The following is a 20,310-nucleotide window of genomic DNA, read 5'->3' on the forward strand; positions in this document are numbered from 1 at the left end:
CCTTCCTCGGCAAAAATTTCACTGGTGGAATTTGTTTTAGAGGTTCAAACCAGATAAATATGAATGCGCAACAACTTTATTCACTAAGCAGGACGTAAAACTCTTGATCATTTTTAAGTTAGCAGTAACTTAAGGTAATTTCCTTGTTTTGCACTGCGCATTTTTCTGCGCATGCAACTAAAAGCATGGAACTAACAAAGTGTAGGCATTTTTCTTTCGGAAACTAAATAAGAAACATGTTCAAAACCAATCTTCATTTTTTTCTCTTTTTTGAGTAGAGAAATTGTAATTTTTATCTGACTCGCCCCAGTCTCCACTCGGAAAAGTGTCAGTTTTCGACTATTTTGAGTTGTTTTTTCAAGATAATTGAACGAGAATGGTGACCCCCATTTTTTATTTCAGAATTTTGATAAATGCGATGCTCGTCATTATATATCAAAATATGAAGGAAAGTTTATTGGATAAATTTTGAAATATTTTGATGGAAATAGCTGACGTGCAATTTTTGGACGTTCGTAGAGGCGCACATACCTGCATTTTTTACTAATAGTTCAAGAATCATAGTCATCCAATGACTTTGATGAATTTAATAGCATAGATTATCTAGTAAACTTCGAGTTATAAGTACGTTTTGTTATATTTTGAATATGTTATATTTTAAGTGTGAATAAAGGTCCTTGATTACAGCTTCCGGTTGCTACCGCATTTCACTATAGAACCCATAAATTGACATATTTTGAGAGCATCTAGCGAAAAAAAGCGAATCGTGACCCCATCGTTTTATTCCAGTTTTTAAATGTCCATAACATATTTAAGGTTCATGCAAAGTTTCAGGACAAAGTTATTGGCAAAATTTCTTTCAAGGGAATTACCTTAAACGGCGTCATACTCAACTTATCAACTTATTTCCCGGGTTCGTGCATCCACCATGTGAATATGAACCAGGTAGTAGTCTTCTACAAAAAAAAAAAAAAATTCAAAAATACAAAAGTTGTATGCTTAAACTGAAGGCTCGCAAAATAGGCTCGTGGCTCGCACACAGAGGCTCGGACTCGCAGACTCGCACTTTAGCTAACCTCGTTAAAAAGACAGCCCTTCTCCTGTAATATTTTAACACACTGAGTGTTGGTGCGGTCGAGGCTTAAATCACGACCTCCCGCACAACAGACAGACGCTATTACCAATTGAACAAAGGAAGTGGCGGGATTCTTATTGCATAACATTTCAGTAATATTAGAACAGTAATGTTAACAAGGTAAATTATACACCGTGAAAAGGTAAAAAATCCTTACTAAAAGTAAGTTTTTTTCATCTTTTTACGGTGTATAATTTACCTTCTTATCATTACTGTTTTATTAGAAACACCAACGCAGCTCACGCTAGGTTTTGGCTAGTTATCTCTTAATATTAGAACAAAACGTTTGGTCAATTTTCTTTATTATTGGTACATCTACTTAATCATAAGATCGTTTTCCCCTTAATTATGTAATTATTTGAAGGACATTTTAGTACTTGTCTATTTCTCCCTTTATCCACGGAAGGAGATACTTGACCTTGGCATAGACATCAAATCTACCAGGAGAAAAACAAGAAAAATCTTTATAGAGCTGCTTTTCGTTTTGGACCCAGAAGTCGTTTTCCCTACGAGTAACGTCACAGTTAAAAGCTCAACGTTTATTGTTTTGCTTTTCTTTGACACTAGCTTATTTTCTTTGAAGCGCAATCCGCTCATCAAAATATTCTGGCAGTATAAAAGTATGGCTTTAGTCTTGCGGTTAATCAGACTGGTCAACTGCATTCTTTAAACCACATGCAACTCGAAAAATCTTGGGTTTTCTCTTAGCGCTTTAAAGTGCTTGAATTCTCCCTATGTGAACATTTTGTTATTTATACAGTATCTATTTCATATTTGCTTCGTTTTCCCATTAACTATGGTTTTCCAGAAGAATTCAACCATTTTGAAGCCTTAAAAAAAAACTAAATTTCTTCTTATAGATGGTAGGAATACAGTTAAACAGTTTGATTGACAGCCGACTAAAAACAAACTTCTTATTTTCCGAAATAGACCTTTCTAGCTTCGTTGTTTGTCGTGCTTATTTAAGGTGGCTGGACCCCCTCACGCTTGACTGCTACCTTCCACTTTTGGAACGCTGGTGCATAAATGTGTTTTATCCGATTGCAAATCTTTTTTGCACATAAGTCACATAAAGATTGAATTAATGTTTGATGCAGTTTTTAGTGAGATCGGACGTCATAACACGTGATTATGATGAAATATTTGTTTTCGTTTAGAAAATAATTTTAGCCTTGCAGAGCGTTCAACACTAAAATGCTTCGTACCACATAATTATATACTGGATGCCTCAATTTGTGGGGATTTTTGAAAAAATCTATCTAGCTAATTATGAGATATTTGAGATCATTTAAATATAGTGCATAATCTACTTCAAAACTAAACAATGGATTTCATACGGCCGAAATTAATATTTCAGAGCATGGTAATACACACTTTTTTTTATTCAAACGTGGGACGTGTCACAACTCTGTATTACCATGCTTCGGGAGTAAATCGGAAAGCGGCCAAGCGAGATCAGACCGTGCATGGTGCGAAAGAATTTGGTGTTATGGTCATTAGCAAACAATAGAATTCCCAGAGCATCAAATCGTTGGGAAACGATCAATGTTTTTTGTATTTCTCGTTCGCTTTCGACCGCTTTAAATGAGTTCAATATTCTTGCAATTTTGTGTAATATTAGTTTAAGTTCTAATTTGTATCCTGAAGTAGTTTTGAGAGAAATGATCAGCGAATTTTAGAATAATGGAAGATCTAGTAAGATTGACTAGAAAACTGCGATGAAAAGTGCGCATCAAACGGTTTACCCCGTCTACTGCACTATACGTTTTCACAAAATCGCATAAGTCGATTACCTTCAAAATGTTCCTTATAAAACTAGATACAGAGTAAAACTAAATGAGCAATGACTTTTGTGAATATATAGCTCTGAAATATTAATTTCGACAAATATTTCATCATAATCACGTGTTATGACGTCCGATCTCACTAAAAACTGCATCAAACATTAATTCAAGAGAACGAGAATTTGATTGGCTTACCACCTTGTGCTTCTGTATGTTAGCGACGGAAGCATAAGAATCTGGTTTTCACTAGTGACATAAGGACGGAAGCAGAAGCATAAGCATAAGAAAAAGGAAACCTTCCGTTCCTTCTCCTTATGCTTCCGTCGATGTTCTGCTTCTGCTTACGTCTCCGTTTTTTGATTTTCACAGGATCATAAGACGTCTTACGCTTCCGCTTCTGCTTCCGTCGCTAGTGAAAACCAGGCTTTAATTTCAGACCATATGATGCCACTCTTGGGAGTTGATTCTTTCATGCGTAAATATTTTAACATGTGAATGAAATGGGTAATTTGCATACCAATCTAATAAGTTTTATTGACGAGCGGGTAGCGCTTTTAAGAAAACAAGTGCAATGTAACAACGTCAGACTCAAATGTTGCTCAAATGCTGCTCAGATGTTACTTACCAGATCTAGCCACAGCTGCTGATAGATATGTCATCAATAGCGATGTCACCAGAATAATCTCTACCTCGAATACCTTCAAACAACAACTAAAACGACAAAAAATAATAAAATAATTAGACGCCACGATACAATACTACAATACATCACGTGATCTTACTGACATGACATACAAGGGCTAATCCTTCATTTTATGTGGATTTTTATGTTTTTTTCTCGGATAAAAATATTATTACTGATTTTTTTGAAACAATATTATTTGCTATGGCCTAAAGAATCCTAGTCAATCACAATGGACTACGGGCCGGGAAAAAATGAAATACTATGCAACGCGCCATTTTCTCTGTCTTGCAAAATGGCGGTTTTGTAGGTAACGTTTGGGAATCCAGTTCCATCGGTCTTGTTATTCTTGTTAAATGTTTTACGACCATCATTATATAATGATACATAGCCACTTTATGCTTTCCGTGATATATTAAAAATTTTGGCAACAAATCTAAGGTAGATTTTGAAAGTTGCGATGGCTATCAGGTAGGCGACCAAAAACTCATAATGTCACAAAGAGAATATCCCTGAAAAATTCAACCTACTTGCCGTGGAATAAAAGGAAGGAAAACTTTTAGGCCTTCGGATATCAAATTAGTAGAACTTTTGCTCCACCACGAGAGAGGTTGGAAGAGCTCGAGCACGACGTAGGCGAACGATGTAGACAATACTATAGGCACGCAATGCATTGTGGTTGACCGGGATTCTTTAAACCCTCTGAACATTGGAAAAAATTGCCCATACATTTGGAATATTTGCTCTTTTCGGTCTTTTTCCTTTCTTTCCAAAGCAAAAGGTTGTTCTTAAAAGTAAAGTTATATAGCACAAGTAAACTGCGTGACAAAACATCCTAAATGACCCTGTAATTTTTCTGTTCTTCGCGAACTAGTAGTTAGCGTGTTTTCGAGGCTACGAAACCTAAGAAATCATAAGAGGCGAATGTATAGGCCAACAGATAGTATGAGCTTTTTTCAATAGAATTCAATCTAAACCATATAATACATTCCGTGGATAGTTGAACTAACTGAATCCACTTCTGTTGTTTGCCAAGATAGTCATTATTTTGAGAAAAGATCCAAAAACCGTGTTTTTGAGACATAATTCGTATGGGCTCACATGAGGGGGCGTGAGCTTGATATCGTAGCTGACCAAATGTTAACAGATTTTTTCTGATGCCCAATAATCTGAAAGATGAGAAGAGCCCTTTAAATTAAAAAAAGTAAAAATCAGCTAGTACTAACTGTTTGTGTTCCTGTTTGTGACAATCGAACACTGCCTTTGATCCACATGTTTCCTTGGGGTCCGCTTTGAGTGAACACTTTAGAAGTTCCGACAAAGACGTTAAGAGTACCAATGTGGTTACCATACATGTGGTAATAGAATGTCAAACACTGGTTTCTGCCGATGGTGACCGTCTTCTCGATGATAGCATTATCACCTTTCACTTGGGGGGAAGAAGTCTCGATGTACATGTAAAAACCTAGTAAATAGAATTGCATTGACAATGATCACGCAATACCTCATTACCAGTCTTGTGGTATTAACAATAAGAGCCCAGACATGATGAAAATGGAAGTACTTCAGAACAGTAGATCTGTCAGTAATGCATGAGAATCTGATCAATAACGCAATCCATGTGCTTCATGAATACGTCAAACAAGTATATTCGTATGCGTGACCAAAAAGATCACGCAACACCTTATTGCGAGTCTACACTGGACTGAAGAAGGAAGGTACTCTCGCCTTCCCAAACGTCTCCATCAAAATCATCAGAACTCAAACATGCAAATAGGTATTTTCAATCACGTTTCTTCAATGATGTTAGAGTTCATAGTAAACTTTCATTCAAAACAAATGACAATAAAAAAGTTTTGCAAGAGATTTCTGATGAAGAAGAGTTTTGAGGTCTTCTCAGGCTCTTTGCCCCGTCGCTGCGAATGGCATTATAAGGCAACCGTAGGCGAACTAAGGAATCTTCCAAAACATTTTAAGAAACTATACGTGAAGGGCACAAACTCACGAGCCTGTTTTAAACCATTTATGGAGCGGCTTACTTTGGAACACAGATTTTCGATAACAGTCATCCCATTTAAGGTCCTACCCAGAATATTTAGTTGATGCAACCCTTGAATTGCAACCCTTGGATAATCTTCCCCAAATTGGAAAGCCTGAAATCTGAGCCAATAAACATATGCTCAGTTTTGGTAGCATTTAGTCTGTTTGCCAACAACCAGGGATTTACATTGATTAAATCTTCATTCAACTTGACCTGCATTTCAATTGCTGAAATAGAGGTAGTGCTCATGATAGTTTCGTCAGCGTACATATGGGGCTCAGTGAATGAAAGACATCCCGGAAGGTCGACAGAAAGATAGACTGACAGAGGAAAAAACCTGTTCAATAATGTCCAGAACTAGCATTAACTACAAATAGTTTAAAGCTAAAGAGAAAGTTACTGAACACTGCATTTGTCACCGTTTCTTTTTTATAAATTTGAAATGAAACTAGGCATACTCTGGGTGCTTACCCCGCGTTAAATCGCCTTAAATCGCCTTAGACTCTATAATATTTTCTTTATTTAGATCGCCTTAAATCGCCTTTGCTTTTTTCATATTTTCTTTATTTAGATCGCCTTATACTGCCTTAAGTCGCCCTATATCGCCTACGTTCATGACCCATTGTTTGGGCGAGACCTTTGTATAAATTGCCCTGTCTGTCCGTCTCTAAGGACAATTTACCTTTTCCTGTAGAGTGGTCTCCACTTGGTCCAGTTTGTATTGATGGTGTACCATACTGTCGTCTTGTCCAATCAAATTTATCGTCTTTTCGTTGAGTAAATCCACATTCACGTTCAAAATCGCATTTGAATGCTATCAAGGAGAATTCCATTAATAACCATTTGTGAAGGATAAGATGAAAAATTGTTTTAACTACTTTTCAAAAAATTTTACTTAGGTTTGTAAACTATATATAATTGAGTTTCATGATGAAAAAACTTTTTTTTCAAATATATGGTTGTTTTTTTTCTTTTTAGCATAAACATATTTTTACAATAATAGGCATTTGTCACCTCTCTCTCTCTCTCTCTCTCTCTCTCTCTCTCTCTCTCTCTCTCTCTCTCTCTCTCTCTCTCTCTCTCTCTCTCTCTCTCTCTCTTTCTCTCTCTCTCTATACATACAGCCACTTGCAAAAATTATGGCCGCTTCCAATGTATATACAAGCATATCAAAAGCAAATCAAAAATTATGGGATAGCCTCCCTGATATTTTTTTCGAGTTGTCTATCACTAGGGCTTTCCGAAAAAAAAATATCGAGAAAGATATCTCGCCGTGTCTGATATACTTTTGATATACCTGTATGTATACTTGAAATTTTTGCAAATGGCCGTATATACATATATATATTTAGCATATACCAACTTGTGTACTTCCTACTGAACGCGCGCGCTCACTGGTTAATTGGAGGTGAATATTGTACGATATTCACCTCTGAATCTCGGAATGTTGAGTCGGCAACAAAATGGCATCTGCCGGCAATAGTTTTGTTACAATTTCCGATGAGGAAATTGAAAACATGAAAGTAAATGCCATTCCTATCAATACTAAAAAGGCAACGAAGCATAGCTTATGAGTTTTGCTGAAAATTTTGCTAAGAGTTTTGCGTGAATTTGTCACGCAAACTAAAAGTTTGTGATTGTTTGTTTTTATTGAATTATTTGTATAGAAAATAAGTTACTCTGTACACAAGTTGGTATATGCTAAAACAATTATTCACCTCAGGCTCAGTTAATATGGAGGTTTACCTCGCCGCTCGAAGACTCGCGTCTCGGTAAATATTCCCCGATATTCACTTCGCCTTCGGCGAATAATTGCTATATATACACTAAAATCCATATAAATGCTTCCCTAAAAACCATCCACTCCACAAGATTTTCAACAGACATGGTACTTTTAAACTCAGCTACTCCTGCATGCCAAACGTTAAATCTATCATCGCTTCCCACAACAAAAGAATGCTCTCTGTCAACAACAAAACTACAGTGCCCACATACAAACAAATTTACACTTCATTTGAATCATTTATTCTTGTCATTAACTATTTCATATATATATATAATATGTACATAAAGCTTACCTGATGGCATTGGTGGTTGCGTCGGTTTAACTACTGTTGTATCACAAAAAGAAAAGATTGTAGGTTGTACCACATCAATTCATTTCTATCACAAAATCTGCAGTTTACTGGGAATGTATTATCATTACAAATGTTTGGCAACAGAAGTTAATACCTCTACGCTTCTTTGTTTGGTCCACAAAGTTTTGAGCTAATTCTCAGTTATTTGAGAACTACGCTACGTTAATAAAAAATGTATCTTCTTTATTTGGTAACACTTTATTCATACACGCTTGCCGTCAACTAATGCTGATTTCCGCAAAAGGCGTGTGGTTATACTAACTTACTAAATAATAAAATTAATTAAACTACTCAAAATGGTTGTAGCCCTTCCTATTTCACTCGGTAAGAAATTCATGACCGTCCTGTTAAGTCAATAAGGAAACAGTTTTCGTCAAAATAAAAAGGGTTCATCCTCCAGAAAAAATCAATTTTTAAAAAACCCAACTCTTTGAAGCCCCAGCACTCTTTGCAATATACATAAGTACCATCCGGCCCTAGCTAAACAACTAAACACTTACCAGTCCTAATACACTTTTTAATTGTTTCACGATAATAATCCCTTTTAGTAAGTCAGTAAGTTTTTTCATCTTTTCACGGTGTATAATTTACCTTTTCATTTTTACTGTTTCATTAGAAACATCGACGCAGCTCACACTAGTTTTTAGCTAGTTATATCCTTTTAGTAAGACTAAGCATTAACTAATTGGTATGATATGGATATCTTTTGCATCTTGAAATTAAACTGCCCTAACTGATCATCAGATAAAACTAGATAATTATCATCATTGTTGCTAGTAAAACAGCATAGCTATTTTAAAAGCATTTTGTTATTTCTTTCAAGAAATTCAGATTATAAGTCCCGGGTGGGTGACACAGTAACCGTGATTGCATAAAGGTTTGAATTCAATTCAAGTCAGTTCAATCCAAGCATCGATACCTACCACCACCTTCACATTTGTACATTCTGTTCAGCTGGATGGCGTCAATTGCACTTAAACCATTTCTTTGTCCAATGGTCACCTTTAATGATTAAAAGAATGTCCGTTAATTTTTCTTATTTTTTACCCGAATATTGGAAGATTTGTACATGCCCCTTTTTTCTTACGTACAATTGGGTGTCCGAGATTCATAATAGTGAGTTATATATCTCTAATAATAATAATGATCTTATATTGGAAGATTTGTACATGCCCCTTTTTCTTAGGTACAATTGGGTGTCCGAGATTCATAATAATGAGTTATATATCTCTAATAATAATAATGATCTTCTAAATACCCCTTGTTTCTTGTGTACAATTGGGAGCCCGAGATTCATAATAATGAGTTATATATTTCTAATAATGATAATGATCTAGTACATGCCCCTTGTTTCTTGGGTACAATGGGTACGATAGAGATTTATAATAATGAGTTATATATCACTAATAATGATAATAATGATCTTGTAAATACCCCTTGTTTCTTGGGTACAATTGTTGGCAGTCCATTCTTAGAAAAAGATCTTGACCCATAATGCATCACGCTATCACAATCGTAGGGAGTACCCACTGAGTCTATGCCTGAAAACTGCTTCTTGAAGTTCGATCTTTTTCCTTTCAGAATACAAGAAATAGCTGAAACGTTGTAATATACATTTATGCATACACCTATTTCAATAAAAGTTGTCAACGCCCAAGGCGATAGGCAATAGTCAATACGCGAAAATCCTCATCATCATCATCATTAATAATAATATCATTATTATTATATATGATAATATATAATATATATTTAATCACATTATTTTCACATTCGTTATGGATAAACGTCCTGAAATATATTATTTTGTGAGGATGTCATCGATGGATATTCATTTATTAATTTTTTTATGTTATCTAATTCCTACATCTACTTCACAAATGTTTTGTGGTCTTACCATCAAGGATGTTTTCAAATTTGATTTCCACGTAGTTGTCTCGATCTGGACGAGACTGTTCATGGAAGAAACCAAGAGCATGACCTGACGTTTGGTTAAAACAATGGTAAAATAATTCATTAAAAAAATCTCCATGTAGAGTAGGATTAAAAAGAAGTCGAAGAAAAAGGAGAGAGCAGAAGCAGAAGCAGAAGCAGAAGCAGAAGCAGAAGCAGAAGCAGAAGCAGAAGCAGAAGCAGAAGCAGAAGAAGAAGAAGAAAAAGCCTGGTTTTCACTAGCGACGCAAGCATAATCATAAGCACCAGACTCCATACAACAACTGAGAAACCAAGCACAAACACGAAATGAAGCATGTTTGATCCTTGTGCTTGTGGCTGCGTTCCTGCAACTGTTTTCGTCTGCAGCAAATAATTTTCAGTGTTTGACCGCCATTTGAAGCAAATAAGATTCAAGAACATTTCTCAGCTGACTGAAACCCTGCAATATTTTGATGAAAATTATAAAATAGAATGCTTATTACATCTTAGTATAATTGTAAATTTGAATATAGAGTTTCTCGAGCTGTGATTGGTCGAGCGACCGGTGATCCTGTGATTATAATCACCTCTGGAAGCTTCTGGAGCGGTGATTATTTAGGTTTTCCAAAGTTTTCCAGATCGGGAGTAATACTAAAACGAAACGACTTAGATCATTATTTTCCTCAGGCTCAATGATTATGGTGATATTTACCTCGCCTCTCGAAGACTCTTGGCTCGATAAATATTCCACCGATAACAATTAAACAATAATTGTTAAATATTATCTTTCTAATAAATCATTACTTACCAAATTCGTGTATTGCTATTCCTTTGCTCCAGCATAGACCACCTAGAGAGATCTTCTGTTTGCCTCCAGTTTTTCCAAGAGAAGACCAACACCTGGATAATTAAAACAAAATAATTTCTAGAGTGCTAACTAGTGCTTTTATAGTATTGTATAGCTTGCAACACGCCAGTAATGAGAGGTGCCACAAATGCTTCCTCGTTTATTTTAGTCGCCAAATCTTACCCGCCTCCTTTGTACACAGAAACATAATCTCTCTCAGTTGTTCTCTTCTTAAAGCGAATACATGTTTTCTGGTGGTACTCAGCAATTGCTTCGTTAAGCCTGGCCATAGCATAGGGTTCGTTGGCTGGAGAAAAAAGAAATTCGAATTCTGTCCTGTGATCAACAATACCCGTCTTCCGCTTGGGCGTAATATTTTCCCATTTCAAACCACGCATTATTCTCTTAAGAATAAGACTGTTTGCTTGAGTTGTATTTATATTCATGTCTTCTGACGTGTAACTGTTAAACAAAGAAATGATACTCTAGCGAATGACACGTGGTACGTGGTCTGAAATAAGAAAACATTACACCCAAGATAAGGAAGTTTGAACTGCTTTTCTTTTAGATGATTAATCGGCCCAGGCAAGTAGCTAGTAATTCCATACGTTTGGGGTGTTGGCTTCCATGCCAATCAAATATCTACCAGGTGACCTGACCGAAATCGATTAGCCAATCAGAATGCGAATCGCGCTTGCTGAAAAAGAACCAATCCCAATAGATTTTTGCGCGAGAGAAGCAGAGAAAAAAGATATGTGTGGATCGGTAATAATCAAGAACATAACACATATAAGAATAGCACGTAAATACAACACATTTTTAAATCAAAAAAAAATTATTGTTATTAATATACTTACATACACGCTACCTCTAAATAGCAATTTGAGCATATTATCACATTTTCAATCATTTTCGAAACAAAAAACTTCGTAAGGTTAACTTTTTTGGCTATACGAATTACAAAAAACGGATAAACACTCACTTAAAATAAGTTTTTCTTGTAAATTGTTTCTTGAACATAACTTGAAACATTACTTTAGACTTCAAATGTGCAGCTATGACTTCCTTTCAACAATATTTCGCACTATATTTCAATAGAATGCAATTCATATTCAGCCCAAAACAAAATGGCGTCCTTTACGGCAATGTTTCGTCCAGGACTCTAGGCGCGCTGTCATGTCAGGGATCGATTCTTTTTCAAGTCAGAAAATCATGCATTGCGCGCTTTCCGAGATCACCTGGTAGCGGTCTTAGGCCCCATCCACGCGTCTCCGGAAATTTTTGTATCCGCAAATTATTTTTTGCGGATACGAAAATGTTTGCGTCTACACGCAGCGTATTCGAATCGTTTTCACCTTCCACACGTATCCGTTTTCGTAAAATTTGCGGATACGGACACAAAAATTCCGGACACGTGTGGACGCAACCCGTATCCGTAAAAAAAATTTGCGGATACAAAAATTTCCGGATACGTGTGGACGGGGCCTTATATATCATAATAAAGTATCTTTTTGAATTGACAGTTTTGGTTCGTGCTTTTTGAGTAATTATAAAATTATGAAATATATACTCTGATCAAAACGTTTAAATTCTTTTACGAATTATGTTTAAATTTACCGTACAACTAATGTTACAACTTCTTGAATTTTGTTTATTGTAAAACTATATATTCTGGGAAAGCAAAGTCTTGTCCCTAATTCAGTGCAGGGTCTGAGTACGAGAATGTGAACTCGATAAATAAAGAAAAGTGAACTCACCAATAGAGGCTTCAACATCGTAGGGAATCTGTGCGTTAGGCCATAGTCTGGTATTGATGGATGCTCTTTCTCCTCTCGTGTCCAGTTCTGTTCTTTGTCCTTCACTTAGTTTGATGTCTCCTTCAAATAGGTCGGGATCTTCTATACCTCGATTTTCTATTGTAAATAGAAATGAAATCATCGAAGTAAGAAAAACGCTTTAATAAATGAATATATCCACGTGGATTGGAAACAAAATGTCCCGTCGGGCCTAAAATCATATGAGTAGAATAGTCCCCGTCACAGTTCTCTGCGCCATCTTGAAAGGATGCCGTGCCTTTGCCGTGCCTTTGCATCGAAGCGAGACAAATGTTGAGCTTGCAATGATAGAGAAATATGGATTAGTGTCGAAGGTGTAAAAAAGGTCTCTATCGTCATGCAGGGTCACCGTTCATCTCGCTACGATACAAAGGCTTGGCTACATTTCAAGATAGCGCTGGCAACTGTATAAGGATCTATTGCTTGTCGGTACTCTTGGATGAAGAAGGGGTGGCGCACGCTAATGCGTCGTCTTTCTCCAGGGTGGTTCAATAGGTTCGGTTCAAATAACAGAACTTTCGAGCTTGCTCAGATTCGCGGCCTCCGTATTTTTGTATGTATTTATACATGTTTATATTCATACATTAAATCATCCTTTTTTTTTCGAGGATAGAACTTTAGAATAACCAGTAGATAAGAAGCCTATGGCCCCTATTACATAATCAAAATGGAATTTAGTATTTGATTTATTTTTAAAATTTAAAATTTAATCTTCTTAACATGAAAATAATCAATGGAAAAAAGATGAATAGGAAGAATTAAACTTAGTAATACCTTCAAATCCTGCTTTGGCAGAGGCTGCAAGAAGAGCCAACAAGATGATCTTCACGGTGTCCACAAAAATATAACATACCTTGAGCCGAGATGTGCGACTTTTATATTCAAATCTTATCATCATATACCAGGGGGGTGCACGCTTAATATTTGTCTTAGGTTATCAAGCTGATTAAAAGGAAATGTACTTGAAATTCCATGTTCCGAATATCGGTTGCAAAGTAAAATATAGTTCAAAATAGGGACCAATGGTATTGATTTATCGTATTTCCTCTACTTAGCTTTTAATGAGCACCATTCTTAAAACAAACCAGTTTTTGGCAACAAAAATAAATAGGCCCCTAGGCCCTAATAAGAACCCACAGCTAAGGGCAGTATTTGGCCCTTTTCCCTTGGCAGACGTCTGAACGTCATTTCATTTGTACAGATCATGAATAAGAATAATTATGAATTTTCAAAGATCAGGAAAAATCATTAAACCCCTGTTCCTAATTAGCACTGACAATGAATCAGTCCCCAAGGAGTTTAGCATAGGAAATATGGCAAAAATTCTCGTCCGTATAGTAACTTTTTCTACATACAGATACGTATATATATAAAATCTACTAAACACAAGGTCCCCCCTTTACATTAGTATTCTTTATTTTCAATAAAGTTTTTGGAAATTCAATAAACCACATGTACTTCTGAAACCTGATTAAACAAATAATGTTTTAATATAAAGAGACACTTGGACATCTGTCCACTTGATTCTACATACTCGCCCAAATGAAAACCATGCCATCAATCACAAGTTGAAGTTTGTGCAACCTGTGTCAAAAAGGCGGGTTTTTCTGAAAGTGAATGTGTGCAGTAATATACATAGAGCCATGTACAACACCTCTTCACAACAATAGCCCAGACTATAATCACAGGTATTTGTCCAGGTTGTCTGGTCATCAACGTTTCTTGAGTACTTAATTTTTTATAGAGAAAAATATAAATAGAGAAATAAAATAAAATAAACGCGCATTTTTTTTAAAGCAACGGCTTTAGTTTGTTTTGTTTAGTTTAGTTTTGTTTTGTTGTTTTTTTTTTGTTTTTTTGTTTTTTTTGTTTTTTTTGTTTTTTTTTGTTTTTTTGTTTTATTTTGTTTTGGTTTTTTGTTTGTTTGTGGTTTTTTTTGTTTTCTTTGTTTTTTTTGTTTTTTTTGTTTTTTGTTTCTTTTTCTTTTTTTTTTTTTTTTTTTTTTTTGCTTTTTTTTTAATCAAGGATTTTTAACTTTTAAGTAGCCAGAGAAATATATGTTTCTTGCACATTATCGTCGATAATTTAAATTAATTAAAATTAAACATAAAAATGCATCAGTTATATTGAAACTAAACACCACCTCGGAGCTGCTCAAAAGAGAGGGCACCGATCCCTTACCCTGCATGGTTTGTGGAGGGAGGAAAACGGAACAACCAAGAGAAAAACTCTCGTGTCAAGGGAGAGATCCAACAAACTCTACTGACATGTTATAGAGTCTAGGAATCGAACTCGGCGAGACCGCATGAACAATATTAGTGTACACAACACCACACATGAAAAGTGACTACTAGAATGATTGCCAATTACCTGTAATAATGCACTTACAGTGTATTTAGTATTCCTACTCCATATTGCCCTTTACGAGAATTTTTTACATCTCCCTTGAAATTGTATTTATAATGGTAATTGAACTGAGCGGAGTGCAATTTGGTCTGAAATCAAACGCGCGATTACAAAATCGCACGACCGCGTAGCGGGAGTGCGATTTGTAATTGCAAGTTTGATTTCAGACCAAAATTGTACGACACGAAGTTCAATTACCACTTTATTATATCCATTTTGAAATCTTTTTTGAAAAAGACGTTTTTTCAGTTAAACCGACATGACTTACAATCTAAAAGCAGTCGATTCAAACATGCTGCCAAGAGAACTTGTTTATACTGATCGAGCAATGATTCTCATTTTGAAAACCAACACTTTCAATCCAAAACTAAAATGAATTTATATCGGACCAAAAGGCATTACGTGTATTAAGAATCGTTTACTTACATTAAATAACAAGACAATCCTGCCCAAAAGGGTTGTAATGAACTGGCTGTTGTCCATATTACAGCCAATGCTCACTGCTTGTATTTTTACGATTTCTGTTCAATATGTTTAGATCACACTTGTGCCGACAAAACAGCAAAAATCAAAGGTTGTTTAGTCCTTCGGTTGTCCTTAAGAAGTCACTTAGCTCAGCAAAAATCTTCTTCTTAAGAAAAACTTCTTTTAATGACTGTATTTTCGACGTGTTGTTATGCTTTACAGATTGAAAAGGAAACCACTTTCCACGATCAATCGCCAAGAAGTCACATTCAAAAGATGCCGATTGCATTTTCTCCCACTGCTTTTCGCTGTAATATCTTCAACTTACTTAAGCAGTTACTTTACAAAGATGCTTTTGACGATTTTAAGTGATCAGTTGGTCTTTTTAAGTCCTTTTTACGGCTTTTTAATTCTTTTTTTAAGACTTTTGACGGTAAAATCGTTCTTCAGAAAAAATTATTTGAGCCGTGGCTCTTTTTTTTCGCAAGAAGCGGTGAGCTCAACACTAAGATGGATTCCTTGATATAATTGGCTAGAAAATGACATGTCTCTCTTGTGATTGGTTCATATCAGTTGATGTGCAAAATCGTGCAATTTAGAGCTCAAAATCGTGCAATTTATGCTGAAATCACTGCTGCAGGGAACCAATCAGATCGCAGGATTTGCTTGTGATTTCAAAATGGATGTAATAAAGGTCGCGACAAACATACTATCTACACATTATCTTATCATTAGCTCTAGCTTCTGCTGTAAAGTCTCCCCTCGCTCGTCTGGCTCGTAGTTTTCCGTTTTGCACCCAGTTTTGAAATACTTTCCATCAATTATCGCTGCTGGTTTTTGATATTTAAGTTCTCATGTGTTTGTTAGTTTTCTTACAAAGTTTTTTTTTTATTTTTTATTTTATTTTTTTTTTATTTTTTACCTTAATTTATGAGGTATTTTAATGACTTCAATTATTGTAATTTAATTTTAATTGTTGTGTTAAATAAAGTAAATAGTTACAACGTAATTTTATAAAGTCTGACTTAATTTCCCATCCGTTTTTCAACTTATGGTACTTATTACTTATGGTACATTATTTTAGTCCTATATCTATATCCTATATCTTATATCCTATATTCGAAATTCAGTTTTTGGAAAAAAAATTAGATACCAAAAAGTGTCGGGGACCTGGGGTCTAATCCATGACTTCACAGCGAGGAGTGCTGGGATTCTTCCTATTTTAGCGGAGCTCCCGCGTGTGCCGAAGGCCCGCGCGAGCGGAACACCATACTTAAGAAAAAATGGTAAACCATCTAGTTGATTTTTCATGGCTTGGCTGACGTCACTTCCGTCCGTACGTCCGTCCGTCCGTCCGCAACACAGGAATCCCGCTTGATGCCAAATCAAAACTACTCACAAATGTGTCTCTCAAATGCACAGAAAAAAATCGCTTTAGGACAAGTTATAGACCTAAAAGATTTTTTTTTAAACTATCATGTAGTCAAAGATGGATCAACAAGTATTTTTAAGAATTCAGATGTGTTTTTTCGCAAACAATCGCAATTTTGACAAGCATTTTTCTCGACGAATTGACAAATCAAAGACTTTCTCTCAAAACTTTTTATATTTCTATAGATAAGCTTAATTTTATTTTAATGCTGGAGGAAATATAACACGGAGAGTATATTACGACAACAAATATTCGTCCTTTATTTAGCTTTGTAAATCTTTAACAATTCGGTTGTTTTTAACCAACTATCGTATGTATCGTATGTATCAAATGCAGCTTTGTTCGCCTCCTATCACGGGGTCCCATCGGCAAAACAAAGAAGACTTTATTCAATAATTTTATATCTTTCTACAGATAATTTATTTAATTAAATAAATATTCAACTGTTTAATAAGCTGTTCGAGCAAGTATGATTATACAATGAGCTTAAATTTGTGTTGTTGAGAGATGTTATTGTATGAAGACCTAGACTTTCACTTTAATATGCACAACTCACCACCACCCCCAGGGGCTGGTTTTGTTCTTGGAAGATTCTTCGACAAAGTTTTCCAAGGCCGACAGTTTTAGGCTTAGGACGGAAGTGACGTCAGCCAAGCCATGACAAATCAACTCGATGGTTTACCATTTTTTCTTAAGTATGGTGCTCCGCTCGCGCGGATGCTCCGCTAAAATCTGAGCTAAAATATATTCAAAAATATTTACAAATGCCAATTTGCTGACAAAGAAATTCGTCATTTTGTATTTTGCATTGCATTTTGCATTATTTTCTATTTTGTCTCAGTCGGTTCTTGTCAAGAATCTCAAAATCTAGTAAGCTTAAGTTTTCAAGCTTCTTGAAAAGTAGTTTTAAGGCTTATATGAAAGAAATAAAAATATATTAGTGAAGAATTAGGATAAAAAAGCTATTTTTTAACTGATGATCTAAAGCCAATTTCTCATTTTCATTGCGGTAAAAATATTTTTCATATAAAGAAAGCTTATCTTTCGCTCAACTTAACCAGTTTCACAAGCAGCAGTAAGGGGGACTCGCGGTGTCCCCAGGAACCTATCACGTTTTCATGGGAATTACCCGCGTTTACGCCTATGGGAAACTTTTTACCGGCACGGGAATAACCCGTGTGAAGTAGGTGCGTTACACTGTTAGCTTTCGCGGGAAGTCCCTTACTGCTGCTGTGTTGGGTATCGCAAACGGGGGTTAAAATATTCCTTAGATATAGATGGATACCATCAAAAGTATTCGAAACAAAACTGTGCGCAAGCTCAGGACTCAGGTGTTGGATCGCCTGGATGCGGACTTTGCCTTCACGACGTTTATGGAGGGAGATACAGATGAGACGATGAGCGAGGAAAGAGCAGAAAGGATAATTGACTTGATGCCCGAAGGTAATTACCGTCTGGAGTTGACGTTTATAAAGTATTTAGACGGTGAGTGGATAATAGAAAAGGGGCGTAATCCAATACGGGCGTCGGGTAAGCAAAGCTTGTTCGTGCTGAATAAAGACACCAGACCGGGAGCGTTAGTAGGTGTGGACATGCTGTTCTACGAGGTGGCTTACCCGGTTACCGTAGTTATATACGGCGCGTACGAGATCAAGAAGCCGGATGTTAAAAAGCTTAAGCCAATGCGCCATTCTGGTAACTGCGTAGGAAAGCTGGTTAGAGAGTTCTTCAAGGATTCCTCTAGGGGTGGTAAGTTAACTTTAAAGAGAAGAGAAGCCATCAGGAAATGGGAAAACGCCACTTACAAGACTGGAGGAACGATAGACAACATCAAGAAGTTAGAGGTTGCTTTAGAAAGGCGCATACACGTGAAAGACATCACCGACGGCTTCATTTACTCCGGGACGCACAAGTATGGGGGCCGGGGTGCGCCTATCGTAATTTACCAGCATAACGCACATGCGTGGAGGGAGTTAAGGTTCCCCAAAAAGAAAGAAACATGCGTTTACAAGGAGTCACCGCTTGCAGAACTAATGCACGAGAATTCCATTTGGTTAATGGACGCGGAGGGAAGTCAATTTATGACCCAAGATGGTACTTTGTATCGTCCTGAAGTGGAACAGCTGCGCATTCGAAGCGCCTGCGAGACTTTAGGAGAAGACTTCTCTGACGAAGTGCTTAGCAGTCGCAGTTTGGACTTCTTAGCCGCAAAGAAAAGAAACGGGTGGAAATCCACGCCGGAGGAGTTCAAAGACATAGCTAAAGCTTGCGTAGAGCACGGTCATGGTGGCCTGTGGAACATGGAATACGACGAAGACGAATACGTGTCGCTGGATATGAAACATTGTTACCCCGCAAGCTTCAAAGGCCTGGGAGATTGTAAGGAATATTACGACCGTTACGGACATCCAGATTCGCAGTTCTTTCGTGTTGCGTTGGATGGTCACTACGACGCGCCGGCAACGGGGTTTGTACGGTTGACCACCTGGAAATTAGCAGCGGGTCTGCACCCCATAATCTATGCGTGGTATGGGAAGCACCTGCAGGAGAAAGAATGGATACCGGTGCCCCTATTGAAGTTCTTTGAAGAGCGCAAACTTTTAAAATACACAGCGCATGAAGCCATACTTTGTCACAGCGCCTTTACGCAGTGGTTACCGGAGCATAACCCCATAGCGCGCGTGGTCATAGGTAAATTCACGCAGGGCGCAAAAGAAGGTGAAAAACATATGCAGCGGCGCCTAATAACGGACGAAGGTGAGCTAAGCTTCCTCATCAAGCGCGCGCATGACAAAGGAACGATGGTGTCTGTAGAGAAATGGGACTACCTTGTCGACGATAAACTACATGAATGGAATGCGCTGTGTTATTACCAGGACCATCGACCGCAGTATTACCATTTGCGTGCCAGAATGCTCGCATATGCGCACATTAACCTATTAGCGATGGTCCTGCGGTTTGACAAAGAAGATATCCCCCGCGTAGCCACGGATTCCTTATACGTAAAGCCTAGCGTATTGGAAAAGATGAAGGAATTCTACACTGCCGATGAACTTGCAGAAAGTGGCCAATGGCGCGTCAAAGACGAAGAGATCAAAGCTTGGAGAGGCCGCGTAGAATATCACGGCGAGCACACCCAGGGCACCGTAACGCCTACCAAAGAGCCTCTACCTTCAGTTGCCGACCCCATTTCCTACCAACGCTTCTCTTACCTCTACGGTAAGGGAGGCAGCGGTAAGACGACGCGCGTGTTAGGACTCTTTCCTAAGATAAAGGTGCTAACGCCATCGCACCGTTTGGAAAGAGAACTCTGCGAAATGGGCCACGACGCACAAACCTACCACAGCTTCTTCCGTTGGAATGGTCAAAAGTGGGTACCTGAAGCTATCCACGACATACCTCCGGTGATACTTTGGGATGAGATTTGCACCGTGCCTTTGGAAATCCTGCAGGAGTTCGTAGACTTCCTCCGCGGAAAGTGCCAAGTAATATTCGCCGGAGATCCCCGCCAGCCTCCTCCAATAGCCGGAGAGATGCCCCACGAATGGCTGAAAGATTTCGTAGACCATGCGGAGGAAATTAACACAGATTACCGCAGTAAGGATCAAGTAAGAAACCTGAAAGCGGAATT

At 37.2% G+C, this 20,310-nt stretch overlaps 1 protein-coding gene across 2 annotated transcripts; it reads right to left on the reverse strand.

Annotated features, from left to right (window-relative positions):
- Window positions 1-636: 636 nt before the first annotated feature.
- LOC116308851 (hatching enzyme 1.2-like) lies at window positions 637-14,247 on the reverse strand. Of its 2 annotated transcripts, XR_016121238.1 has the most exons (13): window positions 13,151-14,247; window positions 12,299-12,454; window positions 10,725-10,848; window positions 10,503-10,594; window positions 9,678-9,761; window positions 9,215-9,354; window positions 8,704-8,782; window positions 7,721-7,753; window positions 6,325-6,456; window positions 4,828-5,066; window positions 3,545-3,630; window positions 1,513-1,572; window positions 637-956 (listed from the first exon to the last, which is right to left on the reverse strand). XR_016121238.1 is itself a non-coding variant. In XM_089037348.1 (12 exons), exons 1-11 carry the CDS (start codon window positions 13,272-13,274, stop codon window positions 3,550-3,552), a joined length of 1,284 nt encoding a protein of 427 aa, XP_088893474.1. In that variant the 5' UTR covers window positions 13,275-14,247; the 3' UTR covers window positions 1,431-1,572; window positions 3,545-3,549. The 2 variants fall into 2 exon arrangements, 1 of the variants encoding a protein (XP_088893474.1); XM_089037348.1 differs by lacking the exon at window positions 637-956 and having other exon boundaries at window positions 1,431-1,572.
- Between the last annotated feature and the right edge of the window lie 6,063 nt (window positions 14,248-20,310).

This window comes from Actinia tenebrosa, unplaced genomic scaffold (genome assembly GCF_029948245.1).
Source record: "Actinia tenebrosa isolate PJP-AT-01 unplaced genomic scaffold, QUT_ActTen_1.0 PGA_scaffold5__44_contigs__length_20552954, whole genome shotgun sequence".
Classification (NCBI taxonomy): domain Eukaryota; kingdom Metazoa; phylum Cnidaria; class Anthozoa; order Actiniaria; family Actiniidae; genus Actinia; species Actinia tenebrosa.